Source organism: Penicillium pulvis, assembly GCF_028828015.1.
Source record: "Penicillium pulvis strain IBT 33274 chromosome Unknown contig_1_segment0_segment0, whole genome shotgun sequence".
Lineage (NCBI taxonomy): Eukaryota > Fungi > Ascomycota > Eurotiomycetes > Eurotiales > Aspergillaceae > Penicillium > Penicillium pulvis.
The window spans coordinates 554,994-572,857 of NW_026643074.1; the positions used below are offsets into that span (position 1 = coordinate 554,994).

The 17,864-nt window shown below is 48.7% G+C and overlaps 6 protein-coding genes across 6 annotated transcripts; 2 read left to right on the top strand and 4 right to left on the bottom strand.

The window, feature by feature from the left end:
• Positions 1 to 3,013: 3,013 nt before the first annotated feature.
• Positions 3,014 to 5,346, bottom strand: N7503_003177 (serine/threonine-protein kinase). The gene is made up of 3 exons (XM_057062724.1): positions 4,773 to 5,346; positions 4,268 to 4,512; positions 3,014 to 4,216 (listed from the first exon to the last, which is right to left on the bottom strand). The coding sequence occupies exons 1-3, from the start codon at positions 5,196 to 5,198 to the stop codon at positions 3,046 to 3,048; spliced, it is 1,842 nt and encodes a 613-aa protein (XP_056923639.1). The 5' UTR covers positions 5,199 to 5,346; the 3' UTR covers positions 3,014 to 3,045.
• Positions 5,347 to 6,546: 1,200 nt separating this feature from the next.
• N7503_003178 (uncharacterized protein) lies at positions 6,547 to 9,159 on the top strand (the record flags this gene model as incomplete). Its single annotated transcript, XM_057062725.1, has 1 exon — positions 6,547 to 9,159. One exon carries the CDS (start codon positions 6,547 to 6,549, stop codon positions 9,157 to 9,159), a length of 2,613 nt encoding a protein of 870 aa, XP_056923640.1.
• Positions 9,160 to 9,572: 413 nt separating this feature from the next.
• On the bottom strand, positions 9,573 to 10,061 carry N7503_003179 (uncharacterized protein; the record flags this gene model as incomplete). Its single annotated transcript, XM_057062726.1, has 1 exon — positions 9,573 to 10,061. The coding sequence occupies one exon, from the start codon at positions 10,059 to 10,061 to the stop codon at positions 9,573 to 9,575; it is 489 nt and encodes a 162-aa protein (XP_056923641.1).
• Positions 10,062 to 10,284: 223 nt separating this feature from the next.
• Positions 10,285 to 12,337, bottom strand: N7503_003180 (cytochrome P450; the record flags this gene model as incomplete). Its single annotated transcript, XM_057062727.1, has 7 exons — positions 10,285 to 10,456; positions 10,596 to 10,896; positions 10,960 to 11,134; positions 11,190 to 11,306; positions 11,378 to 11,552; positions 11,613 to 11,790; positions 11,854 to 12,337. The coding sequence occupies 7 exons, from the start codon at positions 12,335 to 12,337 to the stop codon at positions 10,285 to 10,287; spliced, it is 1,602 nt and encodes a 533-aa protein (XP_056923642.1).
• Positions 12,338 to 13,199: 862 nt separating this feature from the next.
• On the bottom strand, positions 13,200 to 15,777 carry N7503_003181 (putative C6 transcription factor (Leu3); the record flags this gene model as incomplete). Its single annotated transcript, XM_057062728.1, has 4 exons — positions 15,404 to 15,777; positions 14,849 to 15,294; positions 14,360 to 14,797; positions 13,200 to 14,304 (listed from the first exon to the last, which is right to left on the bottom strand). The coding sequence occupies exons 1-4, from the start codon at positions 15,590 to 15,592 to the stop codon at positions 13,200 to 13,202; spliced, it is 2,178 nt and encodes a 725-aa protein (XP_056923643.1). The 5' UTR covers positions 15,593 to 15,777.
• A 1,075-nt stretch (positions 15,778 to 16,852) lies between these two features.
• On the top strand, positions 16,853 to 17,625 carry N7503_003182 (uncharacterized protein; the record flags this gene model as incomplete). The annotated part of the gene is made up of 3 exons (XM_057062729.1): positions 16,853 to 17,317; positions 17,392 to 17,454; positions 17,530 to 17,625. The coding sequence occupies 3 exons, from the start codon at positions 16,853 to 16,855 to the stop codon at positions 17,623 to 17,625; spliced, it is 624 nt and encodes a 207-aa protein (XP_056923644.1).
• Positions 17,626 to 17,864: the final 239 nt, after the last annotated feature.

Here is a 17,864-nt window from a genome sequence, read left to right on the forward strand (position 1 = left end):
CTAGAAGGTCAGTTTAGAAAGATAAATCTCAATATGGCCTGAATGATAATTATAAAACACATATATCTGTATGGTTTCCTTGTCCATGATCTTGATGATGATGAAACATTCGCCCGATGTAGCTCGCTCTATACACTTGCTGCTATGCCGGAGTGCTATCAGGCCAGCCGATAGTTAGAAGTGGAGGTAACTAACCAACGCATCAATGAAGTAACTCGAATGCGAGATTTTGTTTGACCAGTAAAAAGTGAAATAAAACATGGAAAGATATCACGAGTGAAGCCCCGCTTTTCCCCAAAGCTCTCTCTTACCTCTTTATTCTTTTTCACTCACCCTGCGCACCACTTTCTGCCGTTGGCTGGCGCTCGCGCAATTGTTATGGACCTGGCGTATATGACTAATCGTCGTTAAATTTCAGCCGCGACAAACGAATATACAGTCAATGATGACTGCACGAGGAAGGCTTTAAGGTTTTTAATTCAATACCAAGAAAGTTAAGATCTTAATGATCTCCAAAGAGTAAGACACCAAATTCAAATTGACTATGTCGGGTGGCACTTGCTGTTGCGGGTTGAGCTGTTACAGCATCATACATATTCTAGAGAGAAGCAAATTGGTCAACATATTCTAATGTTGACCCATCATGAAACTCTCATACATGTATACTTCAAAGACCACCATGTGGCACAAGCTTTGCAGGCTCATAAACTATAAAACTTCCTCCCGCCTGGGCAGCCGAGACCGTGCAATAGTCTCTAATCAAAGGGCGGGTATTGGTATGTTACAACGCGGGGTTTTCAACTGACTTAGCTGCCCAAGTGATACTAGTGGTAATATCCCATACGCCAGATCAACGTGATCCATGGACATTTTAGTCGACGAGGTCCCCATAACTTTCTTATTATCTCAACTGCATTTCATGAACGAACATGCCTCTCTCCAAATTTGTTAAATGGTGCCAAAAGCATAGTAAGTTTCTCCACATCGAATCAAGGGCAAGATTTTAATTATAGGAACTGTGATCAAAGGCCTTACTTTCAGCTCCGATGACAAAGAGCCCTTGGAACCACCGTCGTCGATCAACGCTCAAATACAAAGTCCCTTATTCAGGCTCCCTGTTGAGATACGTATCGCAATTTATCAACTTCTCTTTGGAAATCGTGTACTACACTGTGAGCGCGACTGTGTAGACGACAAAAGAAAGAAGTGGTTTCTTTATTCTTTCGTATGCTTTGCAGATTGTGAAAGACTGGATTGGGACGACTGTGCAAGTCGGGGGAAAGAAGGGCAGCGGAATGCGACCAATGAACTTGGATCTTTCTTCGATACGGGGCTACTCCGCGCATGCTGGCGAGCGTATGTTATCACAGTGCCTATTCATGTCCCACCAATATCAAAAATAATGATTTCACTAACGACAGATAGATATACGGAGAGTCTTTCTATTCTCTATGGCAACGAATTCCGCTTTTCGTATGCACGAGAGCTCTGTACCACATTTCCAACCCAAGTTTCTCCTTCGGGGTTTCGACATATCCGCAGGGTGGCTCTCTGGTGGACACTAGGGAATGATCTACAGCCGCATGTATCGCCCGAAAACAAAGCCAACTACGACTCTCTGTGGAGAACCCTGGGAAATAGGTATTATGGCTTAACCCATATTCGCATATACATCGATTCGGCCTATCTGGCACCTATGAACTCGGCAGGTGTCGCTGGGGATACAGAAAGCGACAGAAGGCAGCACATGCAGAATGCATGGCTAGAGGGAATAGAGACTATGGTTAAGGGAAACACTGACCTCGAAGTCTTCGAAATTTATTTCTACACCAAGGTGTACCAGGTGTTGAGGAACAGAGTAAAGCCTTGGCTGAAAGAGAAAGAGGAAGAGAGAAGGCCGAAAAACAATGCCGTCAGGTATAAAGCGTACAAGTGCCGGAGCACAACTATCAAATATGCCTACTGTTTTTCGTCCCCCGATGGAGCTTCCACGGACCTATCGGACGGCAGCTCGCATATAGGCATTGAGGACCCTAAATCAACGACTTTTGCCTGGATTCGGGAGAGGAGGAAGGTAAAACAACTTCAGAAAATACAGCAATCTCAAAGCGATGTGTGATATCTTTTAGATTCAGTCGCGCAATCAATATTGTTCTAGTACGATATCTTGTGTAGATTACCTGTGTTGGACTAGGTGTAGCTGGAACTGGAGTGCCGGAATTTATTGCCGTGGGCTGCCCAGATGTTCCAAGACAGACATGTTCACCAGCTTCAAGACCCCAGAGCATTACAAGCAACTAGGCGACTAGGTACGGATATTTACTTTTCACAAGGTCCTTTGATAAATAACAGAGAAATTTGCCCTCGAAAGATTGTGCCCATGAGGCTGACTCGCAGAATGGATATACGATGAGCAAGGTAAGCCTTTGCTAAATTTCTGTGTCGTGTACAATTAACAGGCCCCGGCATTACAATTCACATTTCACTCAATGCAAAGCATCAATTGGAAATATAGAAGGTGATGAGCGATAATTCATGCAGATAATGTTGGTCATTTAGCCCTGTGGCATCGTAGATCCGAGCAATTCTAACACTTTAAGAATAGAAAATAGATAAATCACCAACTCCAGGCCAGATAAGGATAGCTCCACGAAACGCAAAATAATCAGATCAGAGCATAATAATAGTCGCCGATGAACCCTGTCCCTTGCCTTTCCCAGATACCAGAACCAGAACCAGTCAATGAAGTATGTATGCTCTTCGCCAGGATATTCGAATAACAACGCATAGACAGATCAAAAAAAAGTGAATAATAGTGGAAAAGAGAAGAATGAGGAGTAAATGGGAGGGGAGGAGATTTGGTGATGAGCAATGAGAGTTGGAAGAAATGACAATAGTAAGCAAAATGTAGAGAAGAGAAGAAGAGAAGTGAAGATGCGAATACGAAGTAGATCATTCAACGTATCGCTCGTTAAGAACACACCAGAAAGACCGCTTGTAACCAGAGACGCTAAACAGAACATTTCGTTTTCTTAGTTCTTATGCTTAGACCACAGGCTGATTACGACGGCCACGCTTCTCTAGTAATGTGGCACCATTCAAGCTTAGCTCAAACGGCTGCTGGGAATTACGACCGATAGCGCTCTTAGCAGCTGCGGCGACCTTTGCGTCGTGTTGACCGTATCCCTGCTGCGGCTGCTGTCGGGGCTGGCGGTGGGCTTGGCGAGCCTGGGCAGCACTACTCTGGGCACCGAGGTTGGTGGAACGGAGCTTAGCTTCCATGCCTGCCATGTCACCTGAACCGCCGGTGGCCTTGACGATCTTAGCGGGTGGCGGGCCAGAAGCATCGGCTTGCTGGCGGTAGTCAACTTCGTCATCATAACCCTCGTTCAAAGCGCCCAGAGCAGACTGGAATCCAGCGGTAGGATTGTTTCGGGCAGCTTGACGGACATTCCGGCGGCGCTTGCCTTCCTCCTCTTGTCGGTGGACGGCGTATCCAACATCGAAGACCTCACGCAGATTGAAGGCACCAGGGGAGCGGAAGTCCATGCGACGGTCTGAGCCGGTGGTAGGGATATCCAGTAGTCTGGAGCTGGCGGGTTGGTAAGGGGCTTGGTCGGCACCCGTGGGGCCGAGCTGATCACCGTTCGGCACCGGACCCATAGGTGTTGCCAGAGGGGGAGCGTCGGCAGCGGCGGTCGTTTCTTCGTCAGTTCCGCGAATCCATGGGTGTGCGAGGAACTCCTTGATGGTGTAACGCTTCTCGGGATCGACGGTCAACAAGTGCGAAATAAGATCCTGCGCGGACTTGGAAATATCATCCCACCAGGGCGATAGGAAGGTGTATTGGCCTCTTGCAACCTTCTCTGTGAGCACCTGGATGCTCTCGTCGTAGAATGGAGGGAAACCACACAGCAGGGTGTAGAGCACGCATCCCATAGCCCACATATCCACACTCTTAGAGTACCGCTCGTCCTTGACAATCTCTGGCGCGGTGTAACCAACCGTTCCACAAGGGGTCATGGTCTGGCTGTCCCAGATCACCTTGGACAGACCAAAATCGGCAATCTTGATCGTGCCGATGCCGCCCGCGCCAACACCGGGGATAAATTCTCCCTCATCCTCCTTATCTTCGTCGCCCGGCTGCTTGGGCTTCGGACCTTTGCTGGGAACGAATGGTGTCGGGTAGAAAAGTAAATTCTCTGGTTTGATGTCACTGTAGATCACCCGTTAGCGCGAGACCCAAAGAGGTGGGGCAAGAACGAACCGATGAACAACGCCGGATGTCTCGTGAAGATATTCAATGGCTTCGGCCACTTGCTTAATGACGTGTCGGCTGAGATCCTCACTGAAGTAGGTCAATCGCACGATCTGATGGAAGAGCTCGCCTCCGGGGCAGAGCTCCAGGATAATGTAGTAATATTGGCGGGATTCGGAGAAATCGATCAATTTGACAATGTTGGGGTGATCGAGGTTGCGCATAATCTGGACTTCCTTGAGGATGTTCGCACGCTATGAGACAGAAAAAAAAGTCAGTGAACATGAACCAACAGAGATGCGACAATAGAATGAGATGGTGATCGTGATCTTGAGAAAGCCGATCCGCGCACCTCTGCAGCCCTTGGGACCTTTTTGATGCTTGGGTGAAGATTTGACTACAGAAATGATTGGTGATGTTCCTCCCCAGTCATGGACGTATAAAGGAGATCAAGATCGAGGCGAAAACAAGGAAAAACAAGACGAAGGAAATCAAGACCACCAGGTCACCCTACCTGATTGCTGTTCATTTCAAATTTCCGCACTACCTTGATGGCCACTTCACCATACTCTGTTGTGGAATCCTTGGCTCGGTAGACATTGCTGAAGGCTCCATCTCCCATCTTCTCGACCAGGATCCATCGATCCAAGCCCGGGTATTTAGGCATCTTTGATCGGCTTACGTTCTCCTCCTGGACCAGGCGTTCAATTTCCACGGAGCGGTCACGACGGACTTGGGATTCTGACTTCTTCTGGGAAGCTGCAGGACCATTTCCTCTCAGGTCAGGATCTAAGGAATCCAGTGCGGGGGAGAATTGGCCTTGGTGAGGTTGTTGTTCGGCGTGAACGGTGGACACGTCGGTGGTTGGCTCAGAATGGGTCACCAAACGAGCTTGTTTCCCGTGACGAATAAAATTCTTTATGTTTTGAATGGTGGTCATGATAGGCAGATGGGGCTGAGTGTAAGAGTCAGGAGTTAGGGGGGGCGTCGGGGCCGATTGCGCCCGAAGATGGAAGGTAGGAGGGGTTGGGGTTGGGTTTGAGATTGGGTCAGTTTTTTTTTTCCACAAGGTGCAGGGGTAATGATAAAATAATCCCCAACTATGAGCACCGAAATATGAAGGGAAAGTGAATGAAAGAGAGAGAGAGATGGGAGAAAATGAGGAGATAGAATAAGCCAGAATACCATTTAGGGGGAAAGTTGGAAAAAAAGCCTATGACGACGTGGGATCTACGAGCGATGTCATCGTCTTTAGCATCGCCAGAGTCAAGCCAACTTCTATTTGGCTTGGTACTAACGTCATGTTCCGCCACTGATCCACTAATATATTAAAGCCAGGGCCTTTTTCCTTGTTAATATAAACATGATTGTACTAATGACTTAAGATTTATGCTCACTCCATTGATCCTGACGATTGATTTGTGATCAATGGTTACCCCGCGGACACCTGGATGCCTGAGGCAGGTAGCTCACGTCACTATAGACTCACCAGTTTACAGCCTCAATCTAAACACAGTTCGGATGACGCATTCTCACGAGTGATTCAATCCGGGGTCACACAATAGCTCTGTGTTTATAGTCGTAGGGTGAATCAGGGTTCGCAATGGTGGAGCTGTACTAATCGTCATTATCGCCACATACCCGAATGCGTCTTCCTCGGCCCCATCAGCTCAAATAACTAGTGGCGTTTGTGATTCGTGCAGTCTAGTCTAATCTGAGACGTGGAATGTGGCTTATTGCTCGCTAAGCAATGTAAGGAGTCGAGACTGAAACTGCAAAACAATGTTGATTCAGGAACACGTTCGAGTATTAACTTTGGGATCCATTTTGGTGCTTGACGCGCAGCTTCATGAAGGCTCGCAGAAACTCCGTACTCCGTCCTATAGTAGTCCTCGACCTGCGTACGTGTACGTACATATTCTAAGTATGGAAGTGTCCAATCAAACCTGCACCCGATCTGCCTATTTTCTTCCTTTTTCGAGTTCTAAATTAGATGGGGGTTCTATCTGTCAACTCCATTAAACTCCGTTCTAGCTTCCTTTTTGTTCCTTCGCTTCCCCCAACCTCCACCCTTGCCGGTGCTCAGGCACTTTCTCTCCTGCATCCTTATCGTGGGACTCAACTCCCTGACAGATCGCGATGCGACCCATCCCTAGACTGACGCCTTTCATCTGATCTATCTGTCGGGACTTTTATTTTTCCATGGCCCCCTGTTCACAATAACACTCCTTTTATCATCGTGATCGCACTGACCTGGTTTTCCCAATTTTCGAGTCGATCTTTGCGACATGCCGGGCCTGGACGTGAGCCCGTTGGTGGATTCACCAGATCGTCCGCTTGTCAGGTCCCACAAAACACTCCCGCGGAGGGGCATCCTTCCTATAAACGTTGCCCAACCGGCCTCCCCGGAGCAAACGGGCACAGTGGCCACGCCGGCTCCTCCGTTGACTCCGCCCGGTGCGATTCACGATGAAGCCATGGATGGCGAACTCACACCCCGAAAACTCGACCCGCGCCCCGATAATTCGACGGGAATGGTAACACCTCGCCGGCCCTCCAAACCCCCGACTCCTGATGTTACACCTCCTCAAAGCGTCTCGATCAAGCGACCGCCGCTCAGCCAATTTATCCACCCTTCGTCTTCCTCACGAGCCGAGTCCTTTCAGACCGCCTGTGAGGAAATCTCTTCAGATGGCGACATGGAAACCCCCGTTCAATCATCTCGAAATGCGTCGCAAAGGAGTCGCAGAATTACTTCGTTGCGACAGAATGCGCCGAACGGAGTCCGTGCGAGACTCACCTATACCAAAGACACCCCTCCGTCCGCCTCCCAGCCACACAGTGAAACAGAATATGAAACAGGATTCGAATCATTTGATGGAGAATGGGCGACTAACGGGTCACCGACGCCTCTGAAGGGAAAGCGACCCTTGGCTCGAGGACACAGTGCATCAGGCTCTGATAAGGACACGCTGGACGTGCTCCACTTGGATGCTTCTTTGACTCGGGAAATGAACCTACGTGATCGAGTACGCAAGACACAAGAAACCCACGAAGTCACCCCGACTCCCTCGATGGAGCGATTTCGCGAAGAGATTGGATGGCCATCCCGCGATACCTCTTCGCAGGCCGGCGACCCAGAGTCTCGACGATTATCAGCCCAATCTTCCACGTCGACCGTGGAAGCGATGATCATCGACTCTCCCAAGCGAGCTCAACGATCGTTGCGACACACGGAAAAACGCACCTCTCTGCGATCGATCAGTTCTCCTATAACGAGGTCCGAGCACACTTCTACTGCATCGAATCCCGACTCCCAGCGTCGCCTGATCCACAAGGCTGCTCGAATTTCGGAAGAGAATCGTCGAAGCATCTCCTCTGATTTATCTTTCTCCGCCAAGACGGTTCCCAGCACACCCCGTGCGTCAGCTGAGATCATTCCTGTAGTCGTGATACCGGAAAGACGATCGTCACTCCGATCGGGACCCAATAGTCAGATATCTTCCAAGCATGGTTCTCAACGGTCCAGTCGACGCCCACCAGTATCAGAGGGCTCGGGTTCAGTGAGTGCTCGTCAGAAAAAACGAACGATGTCAGATTCAGCTTCTGCACGACCCCGCGATCTAGACTCAAGGGGCCGCCCCTTCGGTCAGCCGATCATTCCGCCTCGCAGCTCCTCGCTTTCTGCACCAACTAGCCGAAACAATTCCCGCGCTACATCCCTCACCTCGGAGAGCCTGCGCAGCCACACCCTAGCGATGGACTTGGAGATGCAAAAGCGTCGGGACCAGCAGCCGGTTTCACCGCCTCGTCACAACATCTTGGGCCCTAATGGTCACAAAGCCTCAAGGAAGGCCTCGGGTCATTTGCAGCCTCCCAAAATACCAACGTTCTTGCTCAGCCCTGAGGAGGAAGACGTGTCAACCCTGCGTCCCCCATCTCTACCATATACCCAGTGGTCGATCCCGTCCTCTTCCCCGGGGCCTGTCGAGATCCGGGAGGCCACTGCTGTTAGCCTGTTTGCACACAATAACCGATCATTACGTCTGGTTGATCAGCGACTGCCACCCGGACCGGAGATCCAGGATGTCCCAACATTCCATGAGATCAGACGGAAAATTGACAACCCTAAGACCCCAGATAATCCCATTGACCCGACTTTGAACGTGGATTCTCCACTGAAAAACCCCCGGCCACCGCCCAAGCCTCCCATCTATAAAGCTCCCCATTCTAAGCCTCTTCCTCCACTTCCTACCCAGGCGGAGGGAGATGTAGATTCTGGCGAGATGGGTCGGCAAGGGTCTGTTCGTCGCCCATGGACGGTTCGGCCTCGGTCAAATTCCTTTAACACGCTAGTGCGCTCTCTTTCCATCAAATCAGCAAAGAATCGCAAAGCAGGACTGGAAATGGATAGCCGCCTCCACCCCATGTGGCGCCCACGCGGATTCTGGGAGGACGTATCTGGATCTCCAAAGAAAGGAAACTCAACTGCTCGGAATCTCAGCCCCGAAGAGACCCCGTTCGTAAACAACTCCCTCGGTCTTCCCCAATACCGAATTGTTATCGAAGGCCCGCCATCTTTAGCTCGTCGCAGCCCTGAAATGAGACGCTTGTTCAACGGCATGCCTTCCGCTACACAGTACAACGCCAGCAATGCCAGTCTTGCGGACCGAGGGATGTTCCGCACCGGAACACCCTTGTACCAAAGTCGCTACCAAGTTCTTTCCAAATGGGGAATCCGCCTTCGCTCAATGAACCTGCGAAACGTGCGAAATCGTCTCCGACGTATGCGCCAGAGACGTGATGAGAGGAAACGGGTCACACGCCGGGAGAACCTCAAACAGAAAATCGGTGCTCCTGTCCATGTGGTTTCTAGTGCTACCCATGGTATTACGCGTTGATGCTTATCTTATGCCACATGATGACCTGATCTTTATTATGACTGGATACAGTCCAGACGAGAACGATATTCACGACTATGCATCCGGTGTTCTGAAATTTTAACGATTTTTTTTTGATCTGTTCGGATGTTTGAAGATTTCTGCTTTTTTTCTCTCTGCTGATATGAGATCCATGATACTTACGACACAAATAACGACTCAATGACTTATGCCAGTTGTGCCTGCTATAGGCCTTCAGATGTACCATAAGTTCTCTGCGTACGTTGGACGCCCGCATTGTTTTAGCCTGGGATTGAATAAAGTTGTTTTTTGGTGTTACTTGAAGTTCCAGATCAAAATCGTAGTCCTGATGCTTGAATATGTGGGTATATACATGAATTTTCATCATGGCCATTAAATTAATGTAGTCGACTTCAATATATCCTCTTTCCCCTTGGTCGTTTGCCTCTCCCACTGATGTTCGATCGCCCTCGAATAGCCATAGATCCATACTCTGCCTCTCTGTCTTGCCTCTGTCTGCGCTGATCCGCCGTCTCAGATGGTCCAGATGGTGTATTGCTCCCTCGACTTTCATTCCCACCATCTGAAGTATTTGCAGCCTCTCGAGCCCGTTTTAGCATCGCTTCCCAGGCGGGTGGATCAAGGAAGGGCTGCGCAGGCATTGCAAAGGACGCTTTGATGGGTTCTGGTTTGTCCTCTAGCTCTTGCTCGCCTATATTTTCATCTGCGCCGTCATCGCTGTTTGGCGCGTAGGGAATGGGCTTCTTCATGCGCGTTTCTGCTGCGACGGCGCTAGGATTGAGGACTTTTGGGACTGGTTTCTTGCTTTTCTCTATTCTCTTTGGGTTTTTAGAGGAGAGGAGAGGCCGTTTGTGTGGAATAAGGAGAGGACGCGAAGCCATTTTGGTTGGAGTGAAGTTGGAGATGGAAAGATGACGTTTCGCGGAGCGATGGGCCTTATCTCCCCGGATCCACTCTATCTACTCTACAATAACCTGCCGACCTATTGGCTTTCGATCTTCTCCCCATTAAATCTAACCATGTATTCTTAAGTAGTAGCATAGACTAAGACCTATATTCCGTACATCGAAATACAATAATCCCTCTTCCAGCTTTGGGCTACCACTATACCCTCCGCCGCAACCGCACCTTCAACCCAAAATTAGGCACATAAAACTCCTCGAATGACAACGACTCCGTCAAAGGCCCCGGCATCAAATCAGGTAGAATATCAAAATGCAATACCAGATGCGCAAGCGCCAACTTCATCAATGAACTAGCCATCCATCGGCCAGGACTACAACGCAAGCAGAGTCAGCGGACGTGCGCATGCAGACTAGATTAAAAGATGACCGGGAAGAACGCATGCCAAGAATCCCAAGAGATTGGAATGATCTACTCAAGGAAGGAAATAGAGAAAGAGGGGAACGACTAACCAAGCATGAACATCCATCCCGAAAACTAGATATTCAGGACTCAAATCTACAAGCTTGGTACCGGACGCACCGGCTGCAGCAGATCTGGCGAATCGAAAGCCATCAAAGACTTCTGGATCCGTGTATACGATACTCGACCGCTGAATCCAGCCGCTCGGGACCCCAACGTGCGTTCCGGGCTTGAGAACGACACCTAAACCAGGGCCATGGTTAGGGATGAACGCAATGTTGGTAATGGAAGATAGGCAAAGCTCACCATTCGAAAGTGGAACCGCTTTAATGCAGACACGGTGAGCAGAGACTGCAGGATAATACTTGTTAGCAGGGTTTTACATGACGGGTATGGGTCGTGGCATGCACATACCAGCTGCAGGAGGATGCAGACGCAGGCACTCTTTGAGAAAACTGTCTAACAAGACCATTTTATCACACGCGGTAACTGTAATTCCCATTTGTAAGGATGTGGCTTCGACTTCTTCGCGTAGTGCAGGAATGTATTCTGGGCGCTGGGCGAGTTCAGCTAAGGCTCCGTATAGACCCTGGAATAGGTTAGTATGTGCATACTGTTGTATCTATTCATGGCTAGATACGCACATAAGCTGTCGTATAGATGAAAGCGAACTGGAGAAGGAGCATTTCTCCAATTACTTCCGAGTAACTCCATCGTTGACGGAGGACAGAGCTCTCGTAGAGCCAACGGAAAATCTCAACCTATGAATTGCTCAGCTCGGTTCTGCAGCTTGACTTGCTAACTAAAGCGTTGACAATAATCAGAGATGTACCGGCTTTTCTGAACTCTCGTGATTGGTCTGCTTCCCATTTCCCAAGTCTCTAGACATATCAACCTCGTACTCAGCTGCCCTTGCATCAAAGTGCTTAAGCAGGATCTTGCGTGAGGAATGCATATTCCACCGGGTGCACATAGTAACAAGCCGACTAATAAAGCCACCAATACATCTATTTGATTTTAGTTTCGGCGTCAGCACTAGTACTATCCCGTCAATATCGAAATCTCACCTCTTCAAAACATCCGGAACCAGGAACTGCACACGAGTAGTCACAATCATGCCGAGTATGTGCTCTTTCACAGCCCCCAGATACTCCTCATCTCTCGCAAGTCGTTCCCCAACTAACGCAAAACTGCCGCTGCGAGCCACAATGGAGTATGCAATGTCAAAGCAGCCAACCGAACATTCTGAATCATGATCAGAAAAGGAAATCCATCCTAGCCAGTAAAGAAAAAGAGGAATAAACTCACCATCGTCCTCAAAATTCAATGTTCTCAACTGCGAGAGAACAGCCTCATTCATAGAAGGAATATACCGATCCAACTGTTTATAAACCGTCCCCCGTATAACTCCCGGCGTAGTCTTCGCAATGGCAGGCCACCCCCCGTCCTTGGGAAAATAACCAGGCATCACATGCGAGATCTGCAGTAACTGGTCGATCCATGGTTCCGGCGATACAACGGTCCGGCAAGAGTTTTTCAATTCTTCAATTAGTTCAGGCTTGCACAGAATTACCTGGCCGGGGCGGAATGTGCGAGGAATTTCGAAGAGGCCGTCTGAGTAGAGGGCGTAGCCTTCTTTTATCAGACCCGGTCCATCGATTATGAAGCGGTATTGCTGGTATAAGATTGAGAAAGGGTTTCTTCCTGTTATGAAAGGGATGTTGTCCTGGGTATGGGATAAGTATTTGGACCAAAGAGATGGAAATGGAAGTAGAGACTGACATTGGCCCATCGGCTAGATGTTACCACCAGTCCGATTGCGATTAACAAGGTAAATGCTGCCCATGCTATCAGGGATCCAATGAGTCCTAGATGGAAATCAAATTGCCCAGCGGGCCAATAAGCTTTTGTGAAGAACATCTATGCCGCGAATAAGTATAAATTGAGAATAACTTGAGAAGTAAGAATGACTTGAGACAGCCCGGGTGTGTAAAAGGAAGTAAAAGGACGTTTATAAAGAACACGGTCGTGGAAGTATTATTACCTTATGGATGTATCAACCACACTTATTTGTAAGAACAAGACTTAGCAGACCAAGTAGCGCCAAAGCAGCGGCGGCGAGGGATGTTTATGACCAGAGAGACTAGGATGTTGCGTGTGTACCGGGTGCCACCATGTAGCTTGGACCAACCCCACTGCTTCCCAGCGGTCAATTATATGGAACCATCTACAGTCATACCAGGCGTCATGATTACAGCACCATGAACGTAATTTTGATATTGGCCCGGAATGAATGCATTGGTGAAGTGGAGTGCATTTCATTAATATGAACCATTAATGCGTCTCTTATAGGAAGGCGCTATACAGCGAAGGCTATGGCTTACATGCAGGCGAGGGAGTCGAGTAATGAGAATGAAGAAAGCAAAGGCTCATATATTTGCACGCGACTCCATCACACATCATAGTTAGGGTAAATGTCGTACAGGGACTCGTAAAGGCCAGAGGCCAACAGACTAGTGACAAAGGAAAAGAAGAATAATAGACAAGAACAAACTCCAGGGATCATTAGCGAATGGATCCGTGTGGTATAATGGTACAAGTAGCCCAATACGCCCGCAAAGAAGAAGAAAAGATTTTAGGGCAAGCAATTTGGTCTATGCAATGCCTGAGGTCTCCATTCCTCCCATGGTCGAATATGAATATGGGAGGTCGACAAGACCGTCAAGAAGCCAGTTCAAAGGATCAAAGACTTCGTAGTTGGGTTCCATGAAGCCACTTGGAAGGCCTCCGACGCCGTTGTTTGGTTGGACACCGATGGCAGCTTGGGAGAGGATTGGCGCCGGTGCTAGACTGGGGTCGCCACCGGCAAGGCCGGGAGTAGATGATGAGGTACGGGGAGGACCCACAGATGAAGTAGCTGATGAGTCGGCTGCGGAATCCGGGTTGGTCGGGTTCTTGAGGTAGGCTTCGATGTTTCTTCCTTTTGTCCGGGCATCCTCTCGCCATCGCCATACTGAATCGAAAAGGAGAGACATGCTCATACGGCACCGGACTTTAAGTCGTAAGGAGTCATCGACGTCGGAATTGCTCGTTGCTGAACGCTGAGATCCTAAGCGCCACATTTGTGCAAGCACTTCTGCTAGACGTTCAGGGAGATCGTTGTTGGAGGCGGACACGCCACGAATGGCCCAGATAGTCCGATTGAACAGATTCTTGGTATACTCCATGTCGATGTGAGCAGCAAAGAAACTCTTGCTCATTTTGAGAAGGGTACAGCCTGCTGCAACCATCATCTGGTAGACGTAATAAGGGGAATATGAGAGGACGGGGCCGACTTCCGTCTCGAGATTCATAGCGACCTCGAGGAACGACGTAGTGGCAACGTATAAAGAAAGCAGACGCTCACGGTAGTCTTTCGCAGAAGGGTCGTCAAAGAAAGCAGACAAATGCAGATGAAGGTTTGCAGCGCGGAGATATAGATCGGTAATGCAGTCGTTCTGAGGTTTGAACTGCTCCTCTAGTTCGTCATAGTCACGCGAAAGGAATGAAAGCATCGTGTTACGCTCTTGGTCACTAGTCAAACCAACAGGGTCTCGTCGGTTAGTGTAGAGAGCTCGAGTGATCCTGTCGCAGAACTTTTCGATCTCCAATCGGGATTTCATATCACCAGACAATTTGAAGTTCGGATCTAATGAATCACTCGATGACAATGTCCAGTCATAGAGTGTAGAAGGAGGCTGGCCATAACCAGTGGAAACTCTGAAGAGAGTTAGGAAAACTGAAACAAATTCTACATGTGAGGGAATACACATACCGTTGTGCCACAATGTTACAAATAGCCCAAGTTCGCACTTTGTCTCTCAACTCCTCCGCGATAAGTTCCACACGGAATTTACTGAAGTCCTGGCTGTGGGATGGTCGATGGAGACCCAGCTGCATGGCCACCTGAATCATCATTCCGCAGAGCATGAAAGTTGGGTCTGTCGAGGTACTACTGGTGGGGAATGGCCATGTACAGAGCAGGCAAAGCGCTTTGACGACATGATAACTTTGTGGTATGTCCGCCAAAGTACTCCAAACGAGCCGTGTGACTGGTCCCGACAGAGAGTTCAACAAACCCGAATCACCCTGATAGCGTCTGGCACCAACGCTGATCATCGTCCAGAAAAGCAAAGGCGAGTTATTGTAATAGTCGTCAGGCGGTTGTTGTCGGTCCAGGAATGGGAGGAACGGATGGTAGTAAGTGAAAAACCTATTAAAATGTAAGAATAAAGAAGTGAGCGTGAGGTGTCGGGGGCCTTACAGATTGAAGAGCTCGGTCACTTTCTCAGGTACGACCATGACATCTTCGATCCGTTTGAACTGCTGGTTTCCATTTCGCATGTAGTTGGAGCCATCATATCCAGAGCGCAGATCAAGCAGCGATGCTACCGCTTCCTGCGAGCCCATATATTGGTCTGTGGATATGGCTGACGGAGTCTGGGTCTGGTAGACACCGGCCGGGCTAACCTGATTGGATTCCTGCTTCGGCGTCAACTGACCCGCCTGAATAGGTTGTTGCTGGTGCATTACTGCGCCAGAATTGGCGCCGGCGATTTGTTTCCTCAATGCAATGATCTCTCGTTCCATCTCAGCATTGCGACTGCGCTTCCCAACTCGCTTGAAACTGGATTCGATTTTGCAATCGAGTTTCAATCGACGGCACCTAGAACAATCGCTCCAAGGATCTTGGCTAACATCGCATCGAAGCTATGATATGGGACCACCGGTTAGCAAAATGCGTTCTTTCAAAATAAACGTAGGGCAATTAGCGTCGCCACCGAGTCGATGTCGCATTATAACAATAGATGCTGCCCACCTTTTGCTGTCGGCATTCATTGCAAGCCCGCTTTACTGGCTGTCGCCTCTTGTCATCTCGCTCATTATCCTCCGCATCATCAATACTCCCCGGAGAGCTGTCCATCCCCGCAATAGTGACATTCCGTTTGCGACCCTGCAAGCCATCGGCCGCGGACATAGAGAGCGGCGCATGATTGACACCCGCCATTACGGGACTTATGACCGCTGGAGCATTATCAGCTCCCACACCCGAATCGAAAGCTTGGGCCGGTGACCCTCCGAATGCGCGTGCTCGAGAAGCCAGACTGAATGACGTTTTTGCCGTCGGGATCAAGTTTCCGCGGGCTGAAAAGGTTGAGGTGATGGCTAGTGTGCAAGCCAGATGGATGACTTATTGCAACAAATAAGTAAATTGCAACAATGACCTTTCTCCAGGTCAAATCAGACTTGACAATCTCCGCTCAAGCTGTGAGATAGATGCAGACTTAAAATGCGCCGGTGAATGACTCAGCGCGGGGGTCGTCAGGTGACTCCGGGAGAACAGAAAATGGCTGAGGTAAGCAAAGCTAATCGGACAATTTAGTATATTTTCTGGCCTTTTACCATGCTGTGCTCTGTTGATACATATTTTTTTTTTAGATCTATATAGTGAATTGAAAGCTCGGGTGGCAGGTTTTTATGCTCTGTAGTAATCCGATGGTTACCACTGGTCGCGTGCTTCAAACGGTGATCGGCAATGGCTGGCGTTGAGTGGATGTGTTGGGTGGATAAACGTTTTTGACCTAAGCCTAGATCAATGTGTGATCTAGAAAGTCTCGGCGGATTGGCCTCTGTCTATACTAAATTCTTTCAAGATATCTGACTATCTATGTACCTGCCTGTTGGTACTGTATTCCTCCAGGCGAAGCTTACCCAATTAGGACACCGCCGCTTTTATGAGGGAGATCAGGCTCAGGCTCTCGCTCATGCTCACTGAATATTTTGCAGTAAGGGCTCACTGAGCTGCACTATAAATCACGTGATCGCTCAGTGAGCACTCAGCACTCATTGATCAGTTACTCATAGCCATCTAACTAACATTTAGTTATATCCCGCCGTAGCCGCTGTGTTTTTGGGACCTCTTCCGCCGATAAGTGCATATATAGTACCCCTTTACGGTATGGCGCCGTCTACTGCCCCTTTTCGCTCGCCGAAAAACATATCCAGAACCAAACTCTTCTTGCAATTGAAGCCTTCTTTGGCTGTTTAAGCATCTCTAGAACCTTGGAGCCCGTGGTGGATTGAGGTAATTAACCCTTATTTCTTTTCAGGAGAGGAGGCTTCCAGTTTCTGCAATGACCTCATGAGACAACGCACTACGAAACATCTGCTTTAGTTACCTCGACACCTACGCACTTGCGAGGTATATTTGTTCTTCTCCACGCTACATCTTATTCATATTCGCTAATAAGCAATTCAGATACTCGACATGACTTCAATTTTGACCCGACTTAAGACCCTTTTAGGGGCCACACCCTCCCTTCAATCATTCGAGAAAATTGGGATTGTAACTGAGGGAGATGACTTCACGAGTGACAAGATTTTGCTCCAGTATCTCAGTGACAACCCGATCAATCGCTATGTCTCAGAGCCGGATGCATGGGCATCGGCTGAGATTGGGAGCAACCAGCAATATAGATTTGATTTCACACTTGTCTACCTAGGCTTCAACGGTCCCAAACGTTGGCTCGTAGCAAATGGTCTGCTTTACTCGGATTCAGATGCTTTGATTGTGGTCTTCGACCCCTTGAACCCATGGGTCCTCGATTCACTCAGGCTGTGTCTGGAGCTGTCTGCAAAGGGAGCTGTCAATTCTAAACCAAATGATTTCTACCCTACCGTGAAGAAAGGGATTCCATGGTTAGTTCTGGCTAATTTCAAAGAAGAGCCATTGGTAGGTTATTCCCCACCGCTACATATTGATAGGACTCGTACTAATTTAGTCTTGTCTATTCTTATTTTAATTAGGATGAAGAGAAAGCCCGGGAACAGGTCAAAGTACTAAAATTGGATACACTAGATGTGGACTGGGTAGGCGCTTTTTCTTACTGAGCATCACCTTCTTTATCACTTCTGGCACCACTGACAATGACATTCTCGCCATAGCATCTTCATGCAGTCTCTACAGCTTCAGGTGCCGGTATTGATGATGCGGCGTCGGTACTTCGAAAGAAGTTGGATGAACCTGGCTCAAAATGGTAGGCTATGGCTAGTGTCGCAATGTGATGAACTTTCGTTTACATGACAATGCCCCACTTTAGTTCGCACAACCAAGCGTTGTCGTAAAAGTCCGTCAGTTCTGTAGAATTATCCGAGAAGACAACTTCTGCCATGATAAGAGTCAAGGCACTTGAGGATCTTTGATAATACTGTTCGTAGATTTCCGATATACTTCCATATAGAAGCGGTGAGCCAGGGCGGTCATAACATGCACAGTAAAG

Excerpts from the sequence above, each read along its gene's own strand:
- N7503_003177 (XM_057062724.1), bottom strand. The coding sequence starts at position 5,198 with ATGACCACCATTCAAAACATAAAGAATTTTATTCGTCACGGGAAACAA. Across the intron at positions 4,513-4,772 it reads TTGAAATGAACAGCAATCAG|CGTGCGAACATCCTCAAGGA; the intron begins GTAGGGTGACCT and ends TCTGTCTCATAG. Across the intron at positions 4,217-4,267 it reads ACATCCGGCGTTGTTCATCG|TGACATCAAACCAGAGAATT; the intron begins GTTCGTTCTTGC and ends GGTGATCTACAG.